General features: G+C 47.8%; 1 protein-coding gene across 2 annotated transcripts in view; it reads left to right on the top strand.

Moving 5' to 3' along the window:
- NETO1 (neuropilin and tolloid like 1) overlaps nucleotides 1-27,070 on the top strand; it is a 59,070-nt gene that overhangs the window by 20,266 nt on the left and 11,734 nt on the right. For both annotated transcript variants that reach the window (XM_068147693.1, XM_068147692.1), the window contains exons 5-8: nucleotides 8,273-8,314; nucleotides 8,474-8,601; nucleotides 16,385-16,613; nucleotides 25,235-25,348. In XM_068147693.1, coding sequence (XP_068003794.1) covers nucleotides 8,273-8,314; nucleotides 8,474-8,601; nucleotides 16,385-16,613; nucleotides 25,235-25,348 — 513 coding nt within the window. The remainder of the gene's footprint in view (nucleotides 1-8,272; nucleotides 8,315-8,473; nucleotides 8,602-16,384; nucleotides 16,614-25,234; nucleotides 25,349-27,070) is intronic.

The following is a 27,070-nucleotide window of genomic DNA, read 5'->3' as shown; positions in this document are numbered from 1 at the left end:
ATCTCGATTAGTGATTCTCATTCAAATATTTTAAGGCCTTTTTTATCAAGAAGAAAGAGAAAATAAAGAGAGGGAAACTTGGTGTCTCCTGAGTAAGGAGTTTTTGAATTCTCTTCAAACTTGCCCAGATCTTCTGACTTCCTTGCCTGGCAGGTTCCCTAATAGCTCTTAGTGGGATGCACTTCTTGCTGATTGTGTTATGGCCTCATCCTGGCAGCACTGCTCTCTGCAATAGTTTCCTTTGGTGATCTTGGCCATGTGCATGTCTGCAGAGATTGTGCTGACATTGAAGAACCACTTTTTTTTTCTTTACCTATCCTTTCCTTCAGTGTTGAATTTTTGTCTGTGTTGCATCCACAGCTTGCTGAGGTGTTATGGGTATGCAGAATAACTGTTAACAATCAGAGGGACGGCAAGAAAGCTGGAAAGGGCTTGTAGTGATGGGACAAGAGGGAATGAATTGAATCTTGAGGAGGGCAGATTGAAACTGGAGATGAGGAAGAAATTCTTTCCAGTGAGGGTGAGAAAACACTGGAACAGGTTGCCCAGGGAGGGTGTGGATGTTCCCTCCCTGGGGGTGTTCAAGACCAGGTCGAATGAGGCCTTGAGCAACCTGGGCTAGTGGGAGGTCTCCCTGCCCATAGCAGGGGGTTGGAACTGTGTGATTTTGAAGGTCCCTTCCAACCTACTCTATGTGTCTATCAACCACCTCAGTGCTTTGGTCTACTCAATGTGGCTGTTGCCTTTCTGTTAGGCAGAGAAGCTCTTTGTTATTCTAGCCACAGAGCTGCAAGTGTTCAGATTCTGTGGCTGTCTGTACAGAAAAACGGTGCTTTTCTGTCACAAACAAAGACATAGTCCTATCACTTGTTTTCAGTCTCCCATGTTTTCCACAGAAACAGAAGGAAAAACTTTGTCACTGTGGGGGTGGCAACCCTGGAGCAGGCTGCTCAGAGAGGTTGTGAAGTCTCCTTCTCTGGAGACTTTCCAACCCCACCTGGCTGTGTTCCTGCGTGTCCTGCCCTGGGTGACCCTGCTCTGGCAGGGGCATTGAGCTGGAGGATCTCCAGAGATCCCTTCCAATCCCTGACATTCAGTGGTTCTGTGATGTTTGTCAAGTTGATATTTGCATAGGTTCAAGTAGCTACAATTATGAACTTCCTGTTATTGTCTGTTTAAAGAAGGATTTCTCAGCTCTCACAGTAATAAATGAAGCTCTTTCTTGACATATTTAGTTTTCCTTAACATCAGTCTTTGAGCAGTGCTTCTAGCTAATTCCTCTTCAAGAAATGCACACAAAACCCTAGTGAGGAAGCTCCCAGCCCTCTCTGTCTAACAGAAAGATTTCCTGTCAATAATTCGTAGCTCTGATTCTGTGCACTGAAGGAAAAATCAGGCAGGAGCTGATTTGCCTTTATTTCGCAGTCTGCAGTGGTTAATAGGATGGTAAATGTGTCAGATTGAGATGTGTCCTCCCTCAGCCTCGGATGTGTATCCTCATCAGCTGGTTGATTTTTCTGAGGGTTTTGTAAAGGGCTCCATTTAGAGTCTCTTTTGCTTACCAGAGGTGAGGTGAAGGTTAGTAGCTGTGTGTTGTCACCTTACTGTGACTTTTGTGGGACTGGTGGCTGTGACCAGTGTTGATTTGTTTGCTCTCTGTTGGGAAATGCAAAACTATGTAAATCTTTCATCTCAGGTGTTCCATCTGAGCTTCTTTGGTGCTCAGAAATAAAAGGAGGATTGTATTTTATTCAGCCTTGATAGAAATGTTGTCCTAGCTGGTTTGTAAATTTAGCTCTTGGGTCTCCCTGGAGCCTTCTCTTCTCCAGGCTGAACAGTTCCAACTCTCCCAGCCTGTCCCTATAAAGAACATGCTCCAGTCCCCTAATCATCTCTGAGGGAGGGACTTTCCACAATGGTTTGTAGTGACAGAATGAGAAGGAATGGATTGAAGCTTGAGGAGGGCAAATTGAGACTGGAGTTGAGAAAGAAATGGGGTGGGGAGGCACTGGAACACACAGCCCAGGGGAGACTCTGGCTGCCCCCTCCCTGGAGGTGTTCAGGGCTAGGCTAGATGAGGCCTTGAGCCACCTGGGCTTGTGGGAGGTGTCCCTGCCCATGGGAGGGGGTTGGAACTGGATGATCTTTAAGGCCTCTTCCAACCCAATCCATTCTGTGAATCCGTGAATCCAACCTGATCCAAGAGTGCTTTGCAGCTGCCTGGGCATGCAGTCTAGCTGAGAACCTTTCATGGAGAGCTGCCAGTCATTGACAGTAAAATCAGGTAACATTATTGCTCACCAAATTACTTCTGCCCCACAAGAGCAATTTCCAAGGCAGATATTTTCTGTTTCTGATTAAAACTGCATCATGCAGTAGAATATATGCCACAAACATCTTCTGAAACTGAGAGATTGCCCTCAAATTATTCTTGCTCCGAAGACTCTTCTCAGTTATGCCAAATGCTCCTCCTTGAGATGGTCACAGCCTCGTCTGCAGTTCAGGAGGTGACAAGTGACATGGAGGAGGCTGAGGTTCCCAATGACTTCTTTACCTCAGTTTTCACTGGCAAGGGCTGCAGTCGCACTCCCAGAACAATGGAAGATAATAGCAGGGCCTGGAAGAAGGAACTGCCCATGGTGAGTGCAGATCAGGTTCATGGTCATCTGAAGAACCTGAAAGTGTTCAAGTCCATGGGACCCGACAGGATACACCCATGGGTGCTGAGGGAACTGGCAGAGCAGGTCACTAAACCACTCTCTGTTATATTCCAAAAGTCATGGCAGTTTGGGGAAGTCCCCACTGACTGGAAAAGGAGGAACATAACCCTCATTTTCAAGAAGAGAAAGAGGGATGACCCAGTGAACTACAGGCCAGGCAGTCTCACCTCTGTGCCCAGTAAGATCATGGATCAGTTCCTCCTGGAAGCACTGCTGAGGGAGAAGAATAACGAAGAGGTGATTAAGCACAATCAGCACGGCTTCACCAAGGGCAAATCCTGCCTGACAAACCTGGTGGCCTCCTATGACAAGGTCACAACATCAATAGATGAAGGCCAAGCAACAGACATCATTTACCTGGACCTGAGCAAAGCCTTCGACACTGTCCCCCACCACATCCTGGTCTCCAGGCTGGGTTCCATGGATGGACCATTCAGTGGATAAGGAACTGGCTTGATGGCCGCACCCAAACAGTAGCTGTCAATGGCTCCATGTCCAAGTGGAGGCCAGTGACAAGTGGAGTCCCTCAGGGATCAGTCCTGGGACCTGTCTTGTTTAACATCTTTTTTGTTGACATGGACAGTGGCATTGAGTGCACCCTCAGCAAGTTTGCTGATGACACCAAGCTGTGTGGTGCAGCAGACACGCTGGAGGGAAGGGAGGCCATCCAGAGGGACCTGGACAGGCTGGAGATCTGGGCCCGTGACAACCTTATGAGGTTCAACAAGACCAAGTGCAAGGTCCTGCATCTGGGTCAGGGCAACCCCAGGCACCAATATAGGCTGGGGAGGGACTGGCTTGAGAGCAGCCCTGAAGAAAAGGACTTGGGGGTGCTGGTGGGTGAGAAGCTCAACATGAGCCACCAGTGTGCACTTGCAGCCCAGAAAGCCAACCAGATCCTGGGCTGCATCAAGAGAAGCATAGCCAGCAGGTCGACAGAGGTGATCCTCCCCTTCTACTCCACTCTGGTGAGACCCCACCTGGAGTACTGTGTCCAGTTCTGGAGCCCCTATTACAGGAAGGATCTGGACATGCTGGAATGTGTCTGGAGAAGGGCCATGAGGATGATCAGAGGGCTGGAGCACCTCTCCTATGAGGCCAGACTGGGCTATTCAGTCTGGAGAAGAAATGGCTCTGAAGAGACCTTACTGTGGCCTTCCAGTATCTTAAAGAGGCCTACAAGAAAGCAGGGGAGGGACTTTTTAGGGTGTCAGGTAATGATAGGACTGGGGGAAATGGAGCAAAACCAGACATGCAGATAGGATGTTAGGAAGAAATTCTTCCCCATGAGGGTGGTGAGACACCGGAACAGATTGCCCAGGGAGGTGGTGGAAGCCTCATTTCTGGAGGTTTTTAAAGCCAGGCTGGATGTGGCTCTGTGCAACCTGATCTAGTGTGAGGTGTCCCTGCCTATGGCAGGGGTGTTGGAGCTGGATGATCCTTCAGGTCCCTTCCAACTCTAACAATTCTGCAATTTCTATAACAAATGAGGGTCTGACATCTGTGTTTCCACAAAGAGGAGAATTTACCTTCAGTGAGATAAAAAGCTTTGGTCTCTGCTGCACCATCTAAAATGGACTGATTCAAATGTTTGTGTTGTTCAGAGTGACAATTGAGAAACCCATCAGAAGGAATAAATTCAGTGCAGAAGTGTGAAATGAAAATGGTTTTGATTAACATTTGAAAAAGATTGCTTCAGAGATTGTAACACATTAGAGATGCAGAAAGTTTCTTTGAATGCTTTGAAGGCAAAGGACTACATCTAATAGCACAGAATCACAGAATCATGGAATGGTTTGGGTTGGATGGAACCTCAAAGCTCATCTGCTCCAACCTCCTCACCGTGCCCAGGTGCACCTCTCAACTGCACTCAGCTCCTCAAGGCCTCATCCAACCTGGCCTTGAACACACTCAGGGAGGAGGCATCCACAACCTTCCTGGGCAGCCTGCTCCAGAGTCTCACCACTGAAGAACTTCTTCCTCAGCTCCAGTCTAACCCTCCTCTGCCTCAGCTCCAAACCATTCCCCTTTGGCCTGTCCCTAGACACCCTCAGGAAAAGTCCCTCTGCAGCCTCCCTGGAGGATCCCTTCAGGTACTGGAAGGCAGCTCTAGGGTCTGCCTGGAGCCATCTTTTCTCCAGGCTGAACACCCCTAGCTCTCTCAACCTGTCCTCACAGCAGAGGAGCTTCAGCCCTTGTCTCATCTTTGTGGCCTCCTCTGGCTGCTCTCTAGCTGCAATGTGTCCTTCTTCTGCTGTGGCCCCAGAACCGGAGGCAGGATTGGAGGTGAGGTCTCAACAGAGCCAAGAGGCAGAATCTCTTCTCTTGCCCTGTTGCCCACACTCCTCTCCTCCTGATACCCCCAAATCTCCAGCAGGAATTGCTTGAGTCCTGAGTGAGGTGATGAGAGCAGAAGTGCCAAATATTTCCCAAGGGCTCAGGTTGACACGAAGTGCTGCCCGTGGCACGTCCATTATTCAACACCTGTGCTAGCACAGCACAGCAGGCAGCATGAAACGTGTTATTCCAGTCACATCCCATTCGCCTGGCTGCCTCTGAGGAGCCAGGAGATGTTGTGTAACAGGACTTACCAACATCATTTGCCAGCTGTTATCTGATAGTTGAAGCTCAGGAGACAATGTTATCAAATCTGCTGCTTGCAGTATGTGGGTTAATAAAAGATTGCATGATTCTGCCTTTCTCTGGGGCTTATTATTGTTGTTTCTCCTTTTATTCTCTGTCCTGTAGCTCACTGCTCAACTCTGTGCAAGGGAATATTACAAGAGAATGATGAAAATTATTGCTATTATTAAAATTTCATAATTTTTTTTTTTAGGCTTAATGTTGATTTCCTTTGGTGATTGCTGGATATTAACTGCTGCCAACTGTGAAGTCAATACTGAAATGATAGCAAAGAAGCTCAGGATATATTTTTTAATCAGTTTGTAATGGATTTATTGAATTATGTGCATAAATTCATATAATTATTTTTTTTTGGTAATGAAGTGTACCCAGAGGAGTGGTTTGCAATACAGATTTGGTTAAAACTCTGTTAGCAGTTATTATAACATTAATATATTCGATTGTATGAGCAACGTGAGGTAGTGGGATGGAGGCAGGGGGGTTGGAACTGGATGATCTTTGAGGTCCCTTCCAACCCTGATAACTCAGACTCTGTGATATGAATCCCTCTATCTGCTCACCCCACAAGAATCATTTGTAGCATTATCATAGAGTGATTGAAGGGTTTGGATTGGAAGGGACCTCTAAAGGTAATCAAGTCCAAGACCCCTGCACTCAACAGAGACCTCCTTCACTATCAGGTTGATGAGACCCTTGTCCAGTCTCACCTTGAATATCTCCAGGGGTGGAGCCTCAACCACATCCCTGAGCAACCTGTTGCAGTGTTCCAGCGGCCTCCTGGTGCAGAACTTGTTCCTCACATCCAATCTCAATCTGCTCTGCTCTCATTTCAAACCATTGCCTCTGGTCCTGTCCCTGCAGGCCTTTGGGAACAGTCCCTCTGCAGCCATCTTGTAGTCCCCTCCAGACACAGAAAGGTTGCTATTAGATCTGCCTGGAGCCTCCTCTTCTCCAGGCTGAACACCCCCAGCTCCCTCAGCCTGTCCTCATAGCAGAGCTGTTTGAAGACAGTGCAGGAGGGCTCTTGTGAAAGTGAGCAGTGAACTCTTCCCACGTGGAAACCAAAGGAGATGTTTGAGTTTCTCATGGAGATGTGTCTCTCTTCAAAAGATGCCCACAGCAGGGAGCTGTTAGTAGGTGCAGAGTGAGTTGACATTTCTGTTTGTGTTGGAAATGAGTCGTAATGTGCAGTCAACTGCAGGTTACTGCCTGAAGTATTGCAGGTAATATATTCCGTGGGCTATAAAGGCTGGCAAGGAGTTAGCTCTTCAAAAGGGCTGGGAACACTGAAGTGAATTATGTATTCTGTGGAATGTTCTGAGGTAAAAGCAGGAGAAAGCCTTTCTCCTGTGATAAAATAACAAAAGATTGCTTTATATTATAAAGTGTTTCATATGAGCTCCCTCTGTCCTGGCAAGCACACTCTATGGACTGGATGAGCTCTCTCACAAGGCTGTGCAGAGTCAGTGCTCACTGGTAGCAGCCAAGAGCCATCGGTAAACTGATGCAAGCTGAAGAAATGGGTTCACAGAATGGTTTCGGTTGGAAGGGACCTTAAAGATCATCCAGTTCCAACCCCCTGCCATAGGCAGGGACACCTTCCACTAGCCCAGGTTGCTCAAGGTTGCTCATCCAACCTCACCTTGAACACCTTCAGGGAGGGGTCATCCACAACTTCCCTGGGCAACATGTTTCAGCATCTCTCCGCCCTCACTGTCAAGAATTTCTTCCTCATCTCCAGTCTCAATCTGCCCTCCTCAAGCTTCAATCCATTCCCTCTCAGCTTATCACTACAAGCCCTCGTAAAAAGTCCTTCCCCAGCTTTCTTGTAGCCCCCTTCAGGTACTCAATGTAGACCCTGCTAAAGGTTACTGGTAGGTCTTCTGTATTGATTTCAGAAAGTCAGAAAGGAATTGTGAATGGCTCTAAGAATACATTGTCTTTCCTCAGACTGATGTATTAAAATACCTTATGCTGAGCTCTGTGATGCTCTTGCTTGCTTGTCTCTGCAGTTCTTCTGTAAGAGAGCAAAGCAGGATTTAGAAGAGAAAAACTACAGCCTGGGGGGATAGTGTCAGTAACTGCTGCATTAACAATTAGCTTGAGCAGAGAAGGTGAGCTTGCAGCTCAGAAGGCCAGTGGCAGCCTGGGCTGCATCCAAAGCAGCGTGGCCAGAGATGGAGAGAGGGGATCCTGGCCCTCTGCTCTGCTCTGCTCTGGGGAGACCTCACCTGCAGGGCTGTGTCCAGCGGTGGGGTCCCAACACAGGAAGGACATAGGCCTGATGGTTAGGGCCCAGAGGAGAACCATGAAAATCATCTGAGGGCTGGAAAATCTCTGCTATAGGGACAGGTTGAGGGAGCTGGGAATGTTCAGCCTGGAGAAGAGAAGGCTCCAGGCAGACCTAACAGCAGCCTTCCTGTGTCTGGAGGGGGCTAAAAGAAGGCTGCAGAGGGACTGTTCCCAGAGGCCTGCAGGGAGAAGATGAAGGACAATGGTTTGAAATGAGGGCAGAGCAGATGGAGATTGGATATGAGGAACAAGTTCTGCATCATGAGGCTGCTGGAACGCTGCAACAGGTTCCCTGGAGATATTCAAGGTGAGACTGGACAAGGCTGCGAGCAATCTCGTCTGGTGGAGGATATCCCTGCTGAGTGCAGGGGGCTCGGACTGAATGACTTTCAGAGGTCCCTTCCAACCCAGCCCATTCTCTGATTCTGTTATTTTCTGATTCTGTGATTCTGTAATTTTCTGATTCTATACTTTTATGTTGCCTTAGCTGTGGAACATTGCCTATTTCCAGGACACTGGCTGATGTATAATTATGTCTCATTGTCAAGTTTTAGGACATTAACGTTATAGCCACAACATTGAGCAAAAGCTAATTTTTATCTCTCTCAATTTTCAAGATCCAGATTTTAAGGACCTTGGTGCTTTGAAGCCCTTGCCAGGTTGGTATGTTGGTTGTGTTTTTGCTTTTGGTTTTGTTTTGGGTTGGGTTTGGTTTTTTTCCCATGTTGTACTTTGGAGGCCTTTTGCGCTCTTGCTGTAGAAAATATTTCTGTTTTGCTACTCAGGCTGCCTTTTTTTTCTGGTGTTTTGTTATTCAGTTTGTGAGTTTGAGATGGGAGGACCTGAAGGAATTGTGGAATCTGTACAAATTGTCAAAGAAGGCAAAGCTTCTGAAACTGAAGCGGTAGACTGTAAATGGTACATCCGAGCACCACCCCGGTCCAAGGTCAGTCCTTCATCCACTTGCTGCTTTGCCATTTCATTTCAGAAATTGACTTCTCTAATATCTTCTCAGGATGCTCAGATCTTGCTTAATAACTTTTCAGCTTCAACTTCTAAGCTCTGTTTTTTTTGGGTTTTTTTTGTTAATCCCACTGCCATGGAAGGGGAACTTGTCACCTCAAGTAGGATAGGATAGGATAGGATAGGATAGAATAGATTAAAATAGAATAGGATAGGATAGGATAGGATAGGATAGGATAGGATAGGATAGGATAGGATAGGATAGGATAGGATAGGATAGGATGGAATAGGATAGGATAGGATGGAATAGGATAGACCAGACCAGGTTGGAAGAGACCTTCAAGATCATCGCATCCAACCTATCATCCAACACCACCCAACCAACTAACCCATGCAACCAAGCACCCTGTCAAGTCTCCTCCTGAACACCTCCAGTGATGGTGATTCTACCACCTCCCTGGGCAGCCCATTCCAATGGGCAATCACTCTCTCTGTGTAAAACTTCTTCCTAACATCCAGCCTAAACCTGCCCTGGCGCAGCCTGAGACTGTGTCCTCTTGTTCTGGTGCTGGCTGCCTGGGAGAAGGGATCAACCTCTGCCTGTCTACAACCTCCCTTCAGGTAGTTGTAGAGAGTGATAAGGTCACCCCTGAGTCTCCTCTTCTCCAGGCTAAGCAGCCCCAGCTCCCTCAGCCTCTCCTCACAGGGCTGTGTTCCAAGCCCCTCACCAACTTTGTTGCTCTTCTCTGGACTCGTTCCAGCAAGTCAACCTCCTTCCTAAACTGAGGGGCCCAGAACTGGACACAGGACTCGAGGTGTGGCCTAACCAGTGCAGTGTACAGGGGCAGAATGACCTCCCTGCTCCTGCTGGCCACACTGTTCTTAATGCAGGCCAGGATGCCATTGGCCCTCTTGGCCGCCTGGGCACACTGCAGGCTCATGTTCAGCCTACCATCAACCAGCACCCCCAGGTCCCTCTCTGCCTGGCTGCTCTCCAGCCACTCTGACCCCAGCCTGTAGCACTGCATGGGGTTGTTGTGGCCAATGTGCAGAACCTGGCACTTGGATGTGTTCAATCTCCTGCCCTTGGACTCTGCCCATCTGTCCGGCCTGTTGAGGTCTCTCTGCAGAGCCTCTCAACCCTCCAGCAGATTAACTCCTGCCCCCAGCTTGGTGTCGTCCACAGTGATGCTGTGGGCAGTGCTGAGCTGCTTTCTGGGCCGTACCTAATGCTCTTAAAGTCTTGTTTAATTATCCTCCTTTATTTTTATTTTTTTTTGTAAGAATCAATGTGTTTTCTTCACTGGGAGGCCAAACCTTACCAGTTTTCATTTTCAATATGTTCCAAGTGTTTTGAAGTGTGACCAGCAGGACATGAGAGTGGATTCTGCCCCTCTCCTCTGCTCTGGTGAGACCACACCTGGAGTGCTGCATGCAGTGCTGGTGGCCACAGCATGAGAGGGGCATGGAACTGCTGGAGGTGGTCTAAAGGAGGCCACAAAGATGATCAGAGGGCTGGACAAACTCCCATATGGAGACAGGCTGGGAGAGATGGGGCTGTTCAGCCTGGAGAAGAAAAGGCTCCAGGGAGACCTTGGAGCAGCCTTCCAGTACCTGAAGGGATCCTCCAGGGAGGCTGCAGAGGGACTTTTCCTGAGGGGGTCTAGAAACAGGCCAAAGGGGAATGGTTTGGAGCTGAGGCAGAGCAGGGTTAGACTGGAGCTGAGGAAGAAGTTCTTCAGTTTGAGAGTGAGGCTCTGGAACAGGCTGCTCAGGGAGGCTGTGGATGCCTTCCTCCCTGGAGGTGTTGAAGAGCAGGTTGGATGATGCCTTGAGGAGCTGAGTGTAGTTGAGAGGTGTCCCTGCTTATGTCAGGGGGTTGGAGTAGATGAGGTCTGAAGTCCCTTCCAAACTGAGCCAATCTAATTTAGCCCTTGAACTTTCCTTGTGTGGTTCTGACACCTCTGTACACAGCAATCCAGCTGTACATCTCTACACACAGGCACGGTTACGGTGTTCACCATACCAGCTGAAAAACCTTCAGAGATTAAGGAAGGAATTAGTGGATAAAATATGAACCCCCCTGGCAATAAGGATTTATGGTCAGGTTATTTATGAGCCTGATTCAGCTGAACTCATTCTGTTGTCCATATTTTACAATCATCTCTCTTTGTGCTTATCTAACCTTGAACTAATGACATGTTCAGTACAAGTGCTCAGTGATCTCACTGGAATTTAATGGCAGCTTGCACCTCTGCAAACAGTAAGGGCTCAGCAGCCACCTCTAGATCCATACCTTCCTGTACTCTGGACTGCACAGTTTGTTACTGGGAATTGTGCCTAAGGGGCAGAGTTTCTCAGGCACTTTGGGCTGCAATTTTGCACCTTTAGTTGCTTAATTAAACTCTGCCAGAATGTGGGCAGCTTGCAATTTCATTTGGCTTAAGCTCATCCAATCTAAGCTGCCTGCAGAAGCAAGATGCACGCCTTTGCCTTGGGTTCCAGTTCCAGATTCAAGCCAAGTCTGAACTCTGTGTGAGAAATGAGATCAGTCAGACAGTGAGGATTTGGGATCTCTAAAGCCTGAGCTTCAATCTGGCTGTGTGGATATAGCATTGCTGCTACCCTTAGCAAGCTGGAATGGGACAGAGAAGAGGAAATGACAGAATCAAAGAATGTCAGGGGTTGGAAAGGACCTCCAGAGATCATCCAGTCCAACCCCCCCTGCCAGAGCAGGATCATCCAGGGCAGGTCACATGGGAACACAGCCAGGTGGGTTTTGAATGTCTCCAGAGGAGACTCCACAAAATTTAAAAGGATGGGACTTCTAGTTTCAAAAGCTGCCTGTTCTGTTTTCTCACAGCTAATATCTGTTTCATTCTGAGTCCCCACCAAGACAGGCAACTGAACTGCAAGTGATGTTCAGCCAGCAGACCTTTACAGGCTACAGAGTCTGCACTGCACAAGGGGATGGTGAACTAAAACTGAAAATTCTACTTGAATTTAGAGAGAATGACAGCTCTAGGGAGGTTCTCCTTCTCATGTGCTCTGCCCTGCTCAGACCACACCTGCAATGCTGTGTCAAGTTTGGGGCTCCCCAGTGCAAGAGAGACAGAGATCCACTGGAGAGAGTCCAACAGAGAGCGGTGAGGATGATGAAGGGACTGGAACACCTCTGCCATAGACAAATAGTGAGAGCCCTGGGGCTGTTTAGTCTGGAGAAGAGAAGGCTGAGAGGGGATCTGATCAATGTCTACAAATATCTGAGGGGTGGGTGTCAGGATGAAGGTGCCAGGCTTTTTGTGGTGGTGCCCAGTGATAGGACAAGGAGCAACAGGTACAAGCTGGAACCCAGGAGGTGCCACCTCAACATGAGAAGAAATGTGTTTGATGTGAGAGTGCTGGAGGCCTGGAGCAGGCTGCTCAGAGAGGTTGTGGAGATTCCTTCTCTGGAGGCCTTCCAAACCCACCTGTGTGTGTTCCTGTGTGGCTTGATGTAGGTGATCTTTGTCTGGTATGGGAGTTAGACTAGGTGATCTTCAAACATTGCTTCCAACCCCTACCATTCTGTGATCCTTGCTTGAAGGAGGATTAGTGTTGCACAATCTACTTTAGAAACCCTGGGCTTCCCAGAACAAGGGACACACAGAGCTGAAGCAGATGCAAAGTGGAACAGTCACTGAAAGTGGTCACTGAGCTGTGGTGAGAGTCACAGCAGCACTGAACCCAGTCCTATGTTTAAAGGAGAACTGACTGAACCTACAAGCTGCACATTAGGCTGGGATGAGAAGCAGCTTTTTGCCTCACACCTAAATTCCTTCTGGCAGCTAAAGGATGGCTTTTGGTTTGCTTGCTCTGGTTGTAAGGGACTGAGTGTCTGTGCACATCCACTGAGTCTGATGTGGTGGGATATGGTTTGAAGCTTTTCCTGGCTGGCCTGATCGATCGTGTTGTCAGCCCTAAGCTGCAGTGATTGATTAAAAAGCAGAACTCATAAGAAGTGATTCACTCTGAAGAGATGATAATCTGATCACTTTACTGAGCTGAGCTATTATTCATAGCTCACAATCATTTCTTCTTTTGGTCCTAATATATTCTGGCAGTTTTCTGCTGTTGTCAAATGTAAATAAGAGAATAGTAAAACTTCTCCAACATTTTATTGTTCTGCTGACAACCCAAACCTTAAAAATGTCAAGGAAATTACTTAAAATCCATTGTGACTGAGTGTAGATTATGGATTCACTCTTTACTTACCCTTGGCTCTGCTCTGCTGGGACCCCACCACCAATCCTGCCTCCAGTTCTGGTGTCCCCAGCAGAAGGACACAGAGCTGCTGGAGAGAATCCAGAGGAGGCCACAAAGATGATCCAAGGGCTGGAGCAGCTTTGCTGTGAGGACAGCCTGAGGGAGCTGGGGGTGTTCAGCCTGCAGAGGAGAAGACTCCAGGGGGACCTTAATGCTGCCTTCCACTACCTGAAGGGATCCTTCAGGAAGACTGCAGAGGGATTTTTCCTGAGGGGGTCTAGAGACAGGCCAAGGGGGAATGGTTTGAAGCTGAGGCAGAGCAGGGTTAGACTGGAGCTGAGGAAGAAGTTCTTCAGTAGGAGAGTGTTGAGGTTCTGGAGTAAGCTGCCCAGGGAGGCTGTGGACGCTTCCTCCCTGGAGGTGTTGAAGGGCAGGTTGGATGAGGCCTTGAGCAGCTGAGTCAAGTTGAGAGGTGTCCCTGCCTATAGTGGGGAGGTTGGAGTAGCTGATCTCTGTGGTCCCTTGCAGCCTAAGCTGTGATTCTCTTCATGCTGCAGTTGCAGTGATGCTTTGCTAGTGCTGTTGCTAACGGCCTTGGCATTTGCAGGGATATTTCAAAGCTCGCTCACAGCTAATCTTTGTGCACCAGCAGCCTGTTGTTGCAAGTAATGTGGAATTAATGGCTTGAAGAAAGTGTCTTATTAAAACTTAACAGCAGAAATGAGACAGAAGAAGCTGTGGCAGTTGTGCTGCCTCATTCAAATAAGATGTTCTCCTCAAGCAGAATATCCCCTTTATGTTAATGCAATGTCTCTGTCTGTGGAAATGTCAGCATTCCAAGAGCTCCTCTGGGCATCAATGGCAAAATGCTCAACTGAGGCAGATGGTGGCATTTCAGTTTCTGACCTCTTTTTGGTTTTAGTTTATTTGTTTGCTTTTAGGGAAGCAAAGTTTCTTATCCTCTGCTGGTAGAATTAATGACTGAGATCTCTCATTCTCGTGAGACCCAACGTGCAGCACTGCCTCTAGTTCTGGTGTGCCCATTATAAAAGATGATCTCAAAGATGGCCTCAAAGATGATCATCTTTGGCTGGAGAACCTCCCCTATGGGGACAGGCTGGAAGAGTTGGGGCTGTTCAGACTGGAGAAGAGAAGGTTTCAGGAGATCTTAGAGCAGCCTTCCCGTAGCTGAAGTGAGGCTGCAGGAGAGCTGGGGAGGGACTTTTGGTAAGAGCTGGGAGTGACAGGATGAGGGGGAATGTATTGAAGCTTGAGGAGGGCAGACTGAGACTGGAGATGAGGAAGAAATTCTTGACAGTGAGGGTGGGGAGACACTGGAACAGGTTGCCCAGTGAGGCTGTGGCTGTCCCCTCCCTGGAGGTGTTCAAGGCCAGGCTGGATGAGGCCCTGAGCAACCTGGGCCAGTGGGAGGTGATCTCTAAGGTCCTTCCCAACCCAAACCATTCTACAAATCTATGAATCTCAGTCTTGTCCATTTAATTACTTTCAGTGAGCCCCACACACCAATGAAAGGTGCCACACTATTTTTATTGGTTTGAGGAACACCTTGCACTAGGTAACAGTTTGGCATAGAATCAGTTTTATCTTTTCCCTGGGGGAACTCAATTTCTTAGCTATTTTCTTCTGCCAGTGTGGGTCTCACAGCCAGTGGCAGGAACAATGGCAAACAATCAGTGATGAGGCCAGAAAAAGCTGGCAGAGGCATGTAGATGCAATTCAATTACTTCAGCTCTTTAAAACAAGGTGGGATCCCATGGCAGGTTGTCATCACTTTCCAGTATTTCATCCATAGCTCTGATCCAGCTAATTAAATTGAAAGTATCCACTGATTTTAGGGCATGAGGCCTTCACTGCTTGGTATAAAATTCAGAGAATAGTTATCTCCAAAGCAGACAATGAGAAGGAAACTCCAATTCACCTCAGAAGATCAGAAATGTCTTTTCTTCAATATATCTGATTCAGAGAACCATAGAATGGTTGGAAGGGACCACAGAGGTCATCTCCTCCAATCTCCCTACCAAGGGCCTCTCAACTAGCCTCAGCAACTCAAGGTCTCAGATAGATAAAGAGTTTTAAATCAAATATTTCTTTCCACTGCTTCCAGTACCTATCAAGCCTGTTTGTGTGATGTTCTTAGTTGAATTTGTCACACAGAGCAATGAACTGGAAGTCATCTTCTCTGGAGGCTTTCTGGCTGCACCTGGATGCATTCCTGTGTGGCCTGCCCTAGGTGACCCTGCTCTGACAGGGAGTTGGACTGGATGATATGTATTGATTAGAGAAGTGTGTATGTATTGATATTGCTATGTATTGATTAGAGAAGTGTGCTTGTATGCAGCAGACATTTCCTGAAAGAAACCTTTCAAGGTTCCTACCAATTTCCACGAAATCCACTTGATTTTACCCCTATTGCATCCTAAAGATATATACCAGGAGGCTTTGTTTAGAAAAGCTGAGATGGTGGCCAAATTGCTTGAGAAAAACATCAAAAGATTAATGATTGAGCTCTGCCTGGCTCCCATCTCTTCACTTCCTGGATCAGTGCAGCTGACACATCTCACAAAGATGACACATACTGACTCTGGGGAGGGAGCAGCAATTATTTGCCTTATTATTAGCCATGTCAGGCACGTCACAGAGCAATGCTGTGCCAGGCAGCCAAAGAAGAAATTTCTAGCATGACTTTCCTTCATCTTGAAGGACTGCTGTAGATAGTCCCCAAACAACAAATATGTATCTGGAAATTAGGACCTTCCTGCAAAGAGCAAAACAAATATCTAGATCTGCTAGATTCTACTCTGAAGAAGACACAAAACACCAGGAAGTGCAAAAGGGGCTGAGTTTCACAGAATCACTGAATGTTAGGGGTTGGAAGGGACCTCCAGAGATCATCCAGTCCAACTCCCTTGCCAGAGCAGGCTCACCCAGGGAAGGCCACACAGGAACACATCCAGGTGGGTCTTGAAAGTCTCCAGGAGGGAGACTCCACAACCTCTCTGAACAGCCTGCTCCAGACCTCCAGCACCCTGACACCAAACAAGTTTCTCCTCATGTTGAGGTGGAACCCCCTGGGTTAAAGCTTGTACCCCTTGTTCCTTATCCTATCACTGGGCACCACCTAAAGGAGCCTGGCACCTTCATCCTGACATCCACCCCTCAGATATTTGTAGGTATTGATCAGATCCCTTCTCAGCCTTCTCCTCTCCAGTCTTAACAGCCCCAGGGCTCTCAGTCTTTCTTCATAGCAGAGATGTTCCAGTCCCTTCATCATTCTTGTAGCTCTCTGTTGGACTCTGTTCAGCAGATCTCTGTCTCTCTTGAATTGAGGAGCCCATATGTGTTTATATTAATGTCCTTCCAGGGAAGTGGCCTCTGGATCAGCAGTTCCAGAGAAATGATTTTGCTGGGGCCGTTGTGCAGCCCTTCTCCCACCAGGCAGAGCAAAGCGCTGCACTGTGGCTTCAGTCTCTCTCAGATGTCTGCTGTTGTTTGTTTCCCAGATCTATTTGCGATTCCTGGACTATGAGATGCAGAATTCCAATGAGTGCAAGAGGAATTTTGTAGCTGTCTACGATGGGAGCAGCTCGGTGGAGGATCTGAAAGCCAAGTTCTGCAGCACCGTTGCCAACGACGTGATGCTAAGGACGGGGCTGGGAGTCATCCGCATGTGGGCAGATGAAGGCAGCCGGAACAGCCACTTCCAGATGCTCTTCACATCCTTTCAAGAACGTAAGACCCTCACCAAAGTGTCTGCCTTCTAGCTTGATCCAGCCCCTTGAACTGTTCATGTTTTCTTCACACAGAGCAGTAAGCTCAAAGCGTTCCCAAACAAGCTCCTGAAACACTCAGAGCCTTTTTTATTCTGAGTATTTGTAGTGTGCAGCAATTTGTAAGGCAGGGGGAAGAGCACAGGATTCAGAGCAGTCCTGATCTGTCCAGTTGTGTTCTTCAGTATGAGGGTAGTGAGACTCTGGAATAGGCTGCCCAGGGAGGCTGTGGATACCTCCTTCCTGGGGGTATTCAAGGCCAGGCTGGATGACGCCTTGAGCAGCTGAGTCTGGTTGAGAGGTGTCCCTGCTGATGGCAGGGGGTTGGAGTAGATGAGCTCTGAGATCCCTTCCAAGCTGAGCCATCCTGATTCTATGATTCTGTGGTTTTATGAATTTGATTTTTTTTTATGTGTCATTATGACAGGCACTGGACAAACCCTTATGCTTATCTTCTCCCAGGTGGTGGATGTGTTTGTGTACATTCTAGCTTGCTGTTATCAACAAACACAGGTGTCAGGTGTCAGGTGTTGTTAAGCAAATTATTTACTTCAGTCTTTTGTGGCAAAACAAGTTTTCTACAAGCTTGGCAGGGTATTTTCATAACATTCTCTCTGCACCTTGCCTGCATGCCTGCATTTCTCCTTTCTGGGTTCATGTACTAAGAAGTTTCTCCTCATGTTGAGACAGAATTTCCTCTGCTTGCATTTATGTCCATTGCCCATCGTCCTGCTACTGGTATCCTTGAAAAGAGCCTGGCACCTTCATCTTGGCACCCACCCCTCAGATATTAGGAGACAATGATCAGATCCCCTCTCAGCCTTCTCTTCTCCAGACTAAACAGCCCCAGGGTTCTCAGTCTTTCTCTATATCAGAGATGTTCCAGTGCCTTCATCATCCTCATAGCTCTCAGTTGGACTCTCTCCAGCAGATCTCTGTCTCTCTTGAACTGGGGAGCCCCAAACTGGACACAGCACTGCAGGTGCAGTCTGAGCAGGGCAGAGCAGAAGGGCAGAACTTCCCCTAGAGCTGCTGCCCACACTTTTCTTGCCGCACCCTAGGATGCCCTTGGCCCTCTTGCCCACAGGGGCTGACTGCTGGAACATTTACGTTAACTCTCACACGCTTATCCATGCCCATTGCAGTGTATTTTTGGTTTGGTGCATCACAAGTCTGACAGGAAGATTTCTGTGCAGCTGTCAGTGGCTGGAATGAAGACAACAACCCTACCAAAGACATCCTTCATCTGTATTCTGCGTGTGTGTCCCCTGCGATGAGGCAATGAGTCTGTGCTGAGAGCAGCCTCCGTAATTCCCTAATTATGGCTCTGATTAAAAATTTCTGACAGTCTACATGCCTCACACTGCCTCTGCCACCGCACTCTCACTCTGCAGCCTTAGGGAGGTCTGTGTTTTCCTTGTCTGCAAATCAGGCCAGAGTCTAAAAGCTATTGAGAACCCCTCAGTTGAGGTGATCCTGCTCTTTTCTCCTTTCTGCAGCTGGAGGTGTCTTGCATATGCAAGATCTGATTCAGGTTTTTTTTTTCCACAAGGCACCCTGATCTGTTACCTTAGAAACAACTACACAGGCACTGGAGCTTCACAGTATGTAAAGAGCAGAGGAGTGAAGCACTAGGATGACAAACTTGAAAGGAAGGTTTGAGTAAGTGTGTGTGTGCACAGCTTTCATGGTTTAAAGGCAAACAAGTGGTTTGGTTTCTCTTGAATAAGTTCTGTGTGAACAGCTTTTATATTTTGAATGAAAATAAAGGGGGGAAAAATGGGAGTTCCTTTTCCTTCAAGAATCACAGAATCATAGAATGGTTTGGGTTGGAAGAGACCTCAGAGCTCATCTCCTCCAACCTCCCCACCATGCCCAGGGACACCTCTCAACTAGACTCAGCGGCTCAAGGCCTCATCCAGCCTGGCTTTGAACACCGCCAGGGAGAAGGTATCCGCAGCCTCCCTGGGCAGCCTGTTCCAGAGTCTCACTACCCTGGTACTGAAGAACTTCTTCCTCACCCCCAGTCTAACCCTGCTCTCCCATTGCCCCTTGTCCTGTCCCTAGACACCCTCAGGAAAAGTCCCTCTGAGGCCTTCCTGGAGATCTCTTCAGGTACTGAAAGGCAGCTCTAAGGTCTCCTGGAGCCTTATCCTCTCCAGGCTGAATGCCCCCAGGTCCCTCAGCCTGTCCTCACAGCAGAGGTGCTCCAGCCCTTGGTCGTTTTGTGCCCTCCTCCAGCCTCTTTGTGGCCTCCTCTGGACTCACTCCAGCAGCTCTGTGTCCTTCTACTGCTGGGGATACCAGAACTGGAGGCAGGATTGGAGGTGGGGTCCCAGTAGAGCAGAGCAGAGTGAATGTGCAGAATCCCCTCTGTTGCCCTGCTTGCCACAGTGTCAAGGGGAAGAAATGTACAGCTTGCTCATAAACAGGAGAAGAAACTGTGTCTGTGTTTTGAATGCTGGAAATGGACTTCAAAAGGTGATGCAGATTGTAGCTCCTGGGCCATGCCAGCTGTAAGTGCTGCCCTGTGTGTCAGACTGGTGTGGGCTGCCAGGATCAGCCAGAGCAGATGCTGAGGTGAGACACAGCTCACAGCATGTGGGCTGCAGCGTCTTTCAGCAGGGTGAGGGCATAATTAGATCATCTGCATGGCAAAGAGGGAATGTCAGAGCTCATTCAGGGAGATGTGCATCAGGGAGCACACACCTGTGCCTCTACGTGGGGACAAAGAAAGAGGGGGGAAAAGCTGTTTTGTTACCCTGGAGCTGAGAAAGAAACAAAACAGATGGCATTTATGTGGTGGTGCTGTGCGTGGGATAGAGTGACAAACTAAAACTCTTGTTTGACTGTTGGGGAGTCTCCTTCCCTGGAGACATTCCAAACCTGCCTGGATGTGTTCCTGCGTGACCTGCCCTGGGTGACCCTGCTCTGGCAGGGAATTTGGACTGGATGATCTCTGGAGGTCCCTTCCAGCCCCTAACATTCTGTGGTTCTGTGACTGTGTTGTGCTCTGCTGCTGCCTGGGTTTTTCTCCCCAGTGTGGAGCTGAGCTGTTGAGATGTGAAGCCTTCCCTTACAGGAGGCTCTGTGGACTGGAAGTGGTTTATTTTGGAAGCAGGCTGCTTAGCCTAAGGAATGTTTTCTTTCTGTGTAACTCTCTTAATTCTTGTTACAGAGCCACTTCCTGGGGATTTGATGTTTGTGTAGAACAGAGAAATCTGAAAGAGATTTCTTGCTTGAAAATTTCCGTGAGGTTTGTTTGGTGTGCTCCAGTTCCACTTGAAATACATAGGGCTTTGTGGCTGGCATCTAAAAAGTGCTCTTGCAAGTTTCCAGACTTCTAGAAGTGCTAGAAATGTTTGAAGGAAAGGGGTACAATGCAAGTAGTAGTTAAGTTTGCTCAGTCAGGAAAACACTGCTGGTTCTCTGTACCAAAACAGTAGCAGGGCTGTAAGTAACCAATTGATTCCTAATCACTGGTAATGTGCAGTGGTATTTTGTGAGCAGCATTATTAGCTGTTTCAACTACTATTATGGGTTTTCCCTGCTTAGGTCCTTACCTTTGAATCTTTAATATGCACTCTGAGAATATCTATATTTATGTCTTACATATATATAATCTCTATCTCTTTATCTCTCTCCATCTCCATCTCTATCACAGAGTCATAGAATCCCATAATGGCTCAGGTTGGAAGGGACCTCAGAGCTCATCTACTCCAACCTCCCCACCATTCACAGAGTCACCTCTCAACCAGACTCAGTTGCTCAAGGCCTCAAACAACCTGGCCTTCAACACTGCCAGGCAGGAGGCATCCACAGACTCCCAGGGCAGCCTGCTCCAGAGTCTCACCACCCTGGTACTGAAACACTTCTTCCTCAGCTCCAATCTAACCTTGCTCTGCCTCAGCTTCAAACCATTCCCTCTGGGCCTGTCCCTAGACACCCTCAGGAAAAGTCCCTGTGCAGCCTTCCTGAAGGATCCCTTCAGGCACTGGAAGGAAGCTCTAATGTCCCTCTAGAGCCTTCTTCAGGCTGAACACCCCTAGCTCCCTCAGCCTGTCCTCACAGCAGAGCTGCTCCAGCCCTTGGATCATCTTTGTGCCCTCCTCCAGCCTCTCTCCAGCAGCAATATGTCCTTCTGCTGGGGACACCAGAACTGGCTGTAATATGTCCTTATCTTATGATCTTTAATATACATTCTGAGCTCATCTGTATCTTCTGTATCATTGCTGTTTACATATCTATATAGCTAAATAATCTAAATGTCTGTATCTATATGTATACCTCTATCTACATTATCTATATCTGTAGACATATTTCTGTGCATGGCAGCCACTCTCTACAATAGATTTCAAATAGCCAAAGACATTAAGAACCAGAAAAAGGAAAACAAAGAAGGTGGCTTCATCAAAAGGTTCATCTAGTAAGAAGAGTTGAAAAATGAGCCTTTGTTTTCTCACCCACTGACTAAACCTTTATTTAATTTTCCATGCCTGTGAGAGTGATCTTCAGGCTGATTACTGACAGCCGTGCTACACCTCCAGCTTCTTCCAAGAGCTGCTCCTGAGCAAATGCAGCCACACTCCAACCTAAAAGCAGATTTGGAGCAGCAGTGCAGCAGGGATAAGAAATCCCTCTGTATGCACAGCAGGCAAGAGGTTTGCTCTCTCACCTCTGACTCCTGCTTGGTAGCTCTGCTCCCTTCTCTGTCCATAACCCTGCATCACAAATCCAATGCCAGATAAAATAGTATTCCTTCTCTTATTTTGTGGACCTCTGAGCTCTCAGCCTGGTTTCAAAGCCCTTCTACCTGTGGATTCCCTAAAGGAGGACAAGCTCTTGCATTCTTATTTTGTTCTGATTAACAAAATCTGTATTTGGGTAAAAATCTTAGAGTGGTGCAGAGCTTCAGTGAGTAACAGCATTCCAGGCCTTGTCTGCAAGCAGAATTCCTGCAGGTGATGCCCCCAGCATGGGGAAAAGGCACTGCAGGCATGTAGCCTTAGTGACTGTGTTTGTGGTGGCAATGCAAAGGGAACTCCTGAGCAGAGGAGCAGCAAAGCAATTAGTGCAGCACATGTGAAGTGAGAGCTTCCCTTTGCAAGGACTTAGGAGTGCAAACACATTGTAGCTTTGCTGGCTATGCTCCCTCTGTCCACAGTAACACCTGGAAAGGGGACCATTGGGATTGCCTCCTTCCTGGTGAGCACTCAGATGTGATTTTCTTTGCCTCTGTGCTGTTTGCAGCTCTCTCTCTGGTGAAAAGCCCTCCCTGACTTCAGCATCCCAATGACTCTCTGCCCCTGAATTAAATCCCTGTTTGTGGTGCCTGGAATGTAGACACTGAGCAGAGGCTGGAGCTCTGAGCACGTACTCCTGAGCTGCCACGCTCTGCTGAGTAAATCTATCCAAACAACCTTGGGAAACCACTCAGGGGTGGTTTGGAAAGATTAGATGATCAATGTGCATCTGCTGTTAACTGTCCCCAAAAGATAACATTAAATTTCTCTTGAACAGAGCTGTCTTGAAGGGGGCCGAGGATGAAAATGTGGCGTTAAACACATTTCATAGATTCAGAGATTTGTTTGGGTTGGAAGAGACCTTAAATATCATCCAGTTCCAAACCCCTGCCATGGGCAGGGATACCTTCCACTGGCCCAGGTTGCTCAAGGCCTCATCCAGCCTGGCCTTGAACACCTCCAGGGAGGGGACATCCACAACCTCCCTGGGCAACCTGTTCCAGTGTCTCCCCACCCTCACTGTCAAGAATTTCTTCCTCATCTCCAGTCTCAATCTGCCCTCCTCAAGCTCCAATCCATTCCCTCTCATTCTATCACTACAAGCTCTTGTAAAAAGTCCCTTCCCAGATTTCTTTAACACACCCAGACACATGCACACACAGAGATGTATTTTATTACACATCACTATGGTAAAATGATTACTGAAAATACACAGGCTGAGGGAGCTGGGGGTGTTCAGCTTGGAGAAGAGAAGGTTCCCTGCAGACCTTTGAGCTGCCTTCCAGTACCTGAAGGGATCCTCCAGGAAGGCTGCAGAGGGAATGTTCCCAAAAGCCTGCAGGGATGGGATGAGGAGCAATGGTTTGAAATGAGAGCAGAGCAGATTGAGATTGGATGTGAGGAACAAGTTCTGCACCAGGAGGCTGCTGGAACACTGCAACAGGTTGCCCAGGGAGGTGGTTGAGGCTCCATTCCTGGAGATATTCAAGGTGAGGCTGGATAAGACTCTGAACAACCTGATCTGGTGGAAGATGTTTCTTCTGAGTGCAGGGGGGTTGGACTGGATGACCTTTAGAGGTCCCTTCCAACCCAGACCACTCTGTGATTCTCTGATTCTATTTATTTGCTGTAGTGCTTTATGAACAGAGTTGGTTTACAGTACAATTGTCCATCTAGTACTTGTGATTATTTTATTGTTTCAGTGGAAGCAGTATTATTTTGTTTAATACAGAAGATGACTGCTTTTATGTCATGGTACTTGGTGAACATGGCAGATGGAAGACCTATTAATGCTCTTTGTGTTTCTCTGCCTTGGGGCTATTCAGGATGAAAAGAATTTATGATTATTTTACATCAGTGAAGGGAAAACTGCAGGTTATGGGCTCCACGTGCTCTCTGAACAGCTTCCAACAGTAACAAAATGTGGACAGCTCCAGCAACTAAATTATTATTGATTTGAAAAGCCATTAACCTTAAAATACTAAACTCAGGTTTCTTTATATGTGGTGATGGCAGAAGTCTGGATGGGATAACATCTCTTCCTGTTCCCTTCCCTGAGAACATCTCTTCCTGTCCCTTCTGTTAACATCTCTCCCTTTCCCCTCCCTTGAGAACATCTCTCCTTGTCCCCTCCCCTGAGAAAACCTCTCCTGTCCCCTCACCTGCTCATCTATCTCCCAGGAGCAGTGCACCATCTTGTGTCCACTGTAAATACTTTCATAGATTCATGAAGGAGGAAGTTTTACACAGAGAGAGTGATTGCCCACTGGAATGGGCTGCCCAGGGAGGTGGTGGAGTCACCATCACTGGAGGTGTTCAGGAGGAGACTTGACAGGGTGCTTGGTGCCATGGGTTAGTTGATTAGGTGGTGTTGGATGCTAGGTTGGACGCAATGATCTTGAAGGTCTCTTCCAACCTGCTCTGCTCTGGTCTATTCTATTCTATTCTATTCTATTCTATTCTATTCTATTCTATTCTATTCTATTCTATTCTATTCTATTCTATTCTATTCTATTCCATTCCATTCCATTCCATTCCATTCCATTCCATTCCATTCCATTCCATTCCATTCCATTCCATTCCATTCCATTCTCTTTGGTTTGGTTTGGTTTAGTTGAGTTTAGTTTAGTTTAGTTTAGTTTGGTTTGGTTTGGTTTGGTTTGGTTTGGTTTGGAAGGGACCTTAAAGTTCCAACCCAAGATGTCCCTGCTGACTGCAGGGACCTTTGGAGATTGCTTCCAACTCAAACCATTCTATGATTCTATCCTTCTAGGGGCTTCTTCCAGGCTCCTTCAAAGCAGCAGTCTGTTGCTTTCAGTGAAGCCTTCATCCTGCAGGGCTTGTCTGCATGATTCTCCCAGACCCTGTGCTTCAGGGACAATTAAGATTGTTGCTGTTTATGATTTTCACATTTGTGACCAAAGAAGACTTTCTTGCTTTTTACTGTAGCCTTTCTTGTGACTCAAAGGTTTTGAAAGTAATTTTATCTTTGTGTTTAAATGTTCAGGCAACCTCCATGTAGGCACTAAAGTTTGTTGGGTTTTTTTTTGGGTCACTCCAGGTTTCTGCAACTCGTTTTAGACCAAACTCTTGTCCATAGGCTGGGTGAGGCTGTGACACAGTTAACTCTTTTTAGAGCAGCCCACAGGGTGCTGGGTTTTGGATCTGTGTCTAAAACTGTTGACAGAACATCAGTGACCCTCCAGCAATGTGTGGTGGGGGGCAATCACTACAACCATGCCAGTCAGGCTGTGGGGAAGTCCATCTATCTTGGAACTGAAAAGTGCCACAGCATGATGAACAGTGTGGGACTTGAGTGCTCTCAGGGCTTCATGGTGAATATTAAATTTGTTCAAGGAACATTTCAGTGCCTCAAGGGGACCTACAGTAAGGCTGGGGAGGAGCTGTTCTGAAGGGCCTGTGGGGGTGGAATGAGGGGCAATGGTTTGACACTGGAGCAGGGCAGATTTAGGTGGGGTGTCAGGAGGAAGTTCTGCACAGTGAGGGTGGTGAGACTCTGGGAACAAGCTGCCCAGGGATGTGGTTGAGGCCCCATCCCTGGTGACATTCAAGCTCAGCCTTGCTGTGTCCCTGTGCAGCCTGCTCTGGCTGGAGGTGCCCCTGCTGCCTGCAGGGGGGCTGGCCAAGGTGCCCTTTCCGTGTCCCTTCCAACCCAATGCAAACTGTGAAGCTGTCAGCATGAGAAGTGAATTTTTGGTAACTGCAATTCTTGAAGCTGTGTTGTTTAGCTGTTTCCTATTCCACATTACATGACCACCCTTAGATGTGTTTGTTGCAGATTTTCTCCTTAACATCAGGTTTTTGTCTCTCTTGTTTTCAGCTCCCTGTGAAGCCAACACATTCTTTTGCCACAGTAATATGTGTATCAATAACACCTTGGTCTGCAATGGACTCCAGAACTGTGTGTACCCCTGGGATGAAAACCACTGCAAAGGTAATGTGGAGAACTGGAGATGTCAGAGCCATTTAGACAGGGTGGGATGCAGCATTTCATCCTTAGTGTCTTGTTAACTGTATGCCAGATGGGGCAGGGCTCAGGAAGAGTAATGCAGGGAGAGCATAAACCAAGCAAGAGAGGAAATGAAGAGAGGTAAAGGCACCAGTGGATTTTACCTGCAGCCTTTGCATTTGTTTTACCTGGTTTGTATTGCCTTCCAGTTTGGTTTGGTTGCATTCCAATGCCTAAAGGGATCCCCCAGGAAGGAGGGGGACTTTTCCTGAGGGTGTCTAGAGACAGGACAAGGGGAAATGGTTTGAAGCTGAGGCAGAGAAGGGTTAGACTGGAGATGAGGAAGAAGTTCTTCAGTACCAGGATGGCAAGGCTCTGGAATAGGCTGCCCAGGGAGGCTGTGGATGCCTCCTGCCTGGGGGTGCTCAAGGCCAGGTTGGATAAGACCTTGAGCAGCTGAATCTGGTTGAGAGGTGTCCTGGGTATGATGGGGAGGTTGGAGCAGGTGATCTCTGAGGTCCCTTCCAACTTAAGCTATTTTATGATTCTCTGATCTTCAGATGACCTTCAAGGTCCCTTCCAGGCTAAACCCCTTGTATGAATCTCTGAACCTATGAAATGAGGCAGAATGCCTATTGCATAGGTAGGGGCCAATGTTCTCAAACAGGTTCTGCAGTGGCTTCTGAACATTGCTTTGTGTTTCTGCAAAAGAAAAAGAAACACAAATCAGCATCTGTGCTGCCTTGAGGGAGGAGAGCTTAACCAACTCACACTGTAAGCTGGGGAGACAGTTTGCTTCCCTCCCTCCCTCCCTCCCTCCCTGCCTCCTCCCCCTCCCTGTTTCAGATTTGTTCCTGGAAACATGGGATATGCCAAATTTAGGAACCAATCAAGTCACAAACTTCAAAACGAGATGGATTAGCAGGCAGCCCATAAGTCTGCTGAAGCCTGGAAAATCCTGACAAGCAGTGCAACAGGGGAAAACACAAACGAGAGCGGCGCTCTGAAAGGACGCGGCAAAGCTGGGGCACGGCAGTAATATCCCTCACCAAAAAGCTGCCCCACAAAACAACCCTAAACATACCATTGGGAAAGAATTATCTGCCCTCTACTTTCCCAGAACAGAGGGGAACAGAGAACCACCCCCACTCTTCCATTCCCAGTATGGTTTTATTCATCAGACCTTTGCCAAGTAGCTTTTTCATTTGGCCTTCCGCGTTTATCCTCTCCTCTGAGTACAAAAAGGTTTTGATGATTCCAGCCAAACAAACAACAACAAAAAATGTTGTTTGCTTCTGTGTGGCTTTTTCTAACTCTGCTGTGTCCCCAGAGTCTCTGTCAGTCAGAGAAAGTCCAGGTGAATCTGCTGGAGTAGGCAGGGAGTGGGTTTGGGTGGCATGTAAGGAAGAAGGCTGGGGAGGGAGTGTTCAGAAAGGCCTGTGGGGATAGGTCGAGAGGCAGTGGTTTGAAACTGGAGCAGGGCTGATTTAAGTTGGACATCAGGAGGAAGTTCTGCACAGTGAGGGTGGGGAGAGACTGGAACAGGCTGCCCAGGGATGTGGTTGAGGCCCCATCCCTGGAGACATTCAAACTCAACCTTGCTGTGTCCCTGTGCAGCCTGCTCTGGTCTCTTCTCCCAGGCAACCAGCACCAGAACAAGGGGACACAGTCTCAAGCTGTGCCAGGGGAAGTTTAGGCTTGAGGTGA

This window comes from Melanerpes formicivorus, unplaced genomic scaffold, assembly GCF_026170545.1.
Source record: "Melanerpes formicivorus ecotype bairdi unplaced genomic scaffold, bMelFor1.0.p_v2 SCAF_15, whole genome shotgun sequence".
In the NCBI taxonomy this organism is placed as follows: domain Eukaryota; kingdom Metazoa; phylum Chordata; class Aves; order Piciformes; family Picidae; genus Melanerpes; species Melanerpes formicivorus.
Note: the sequence above shows the minus strand (reverse complement) of the source record. Positions and strands in the feature narration are given on the sequence as shown.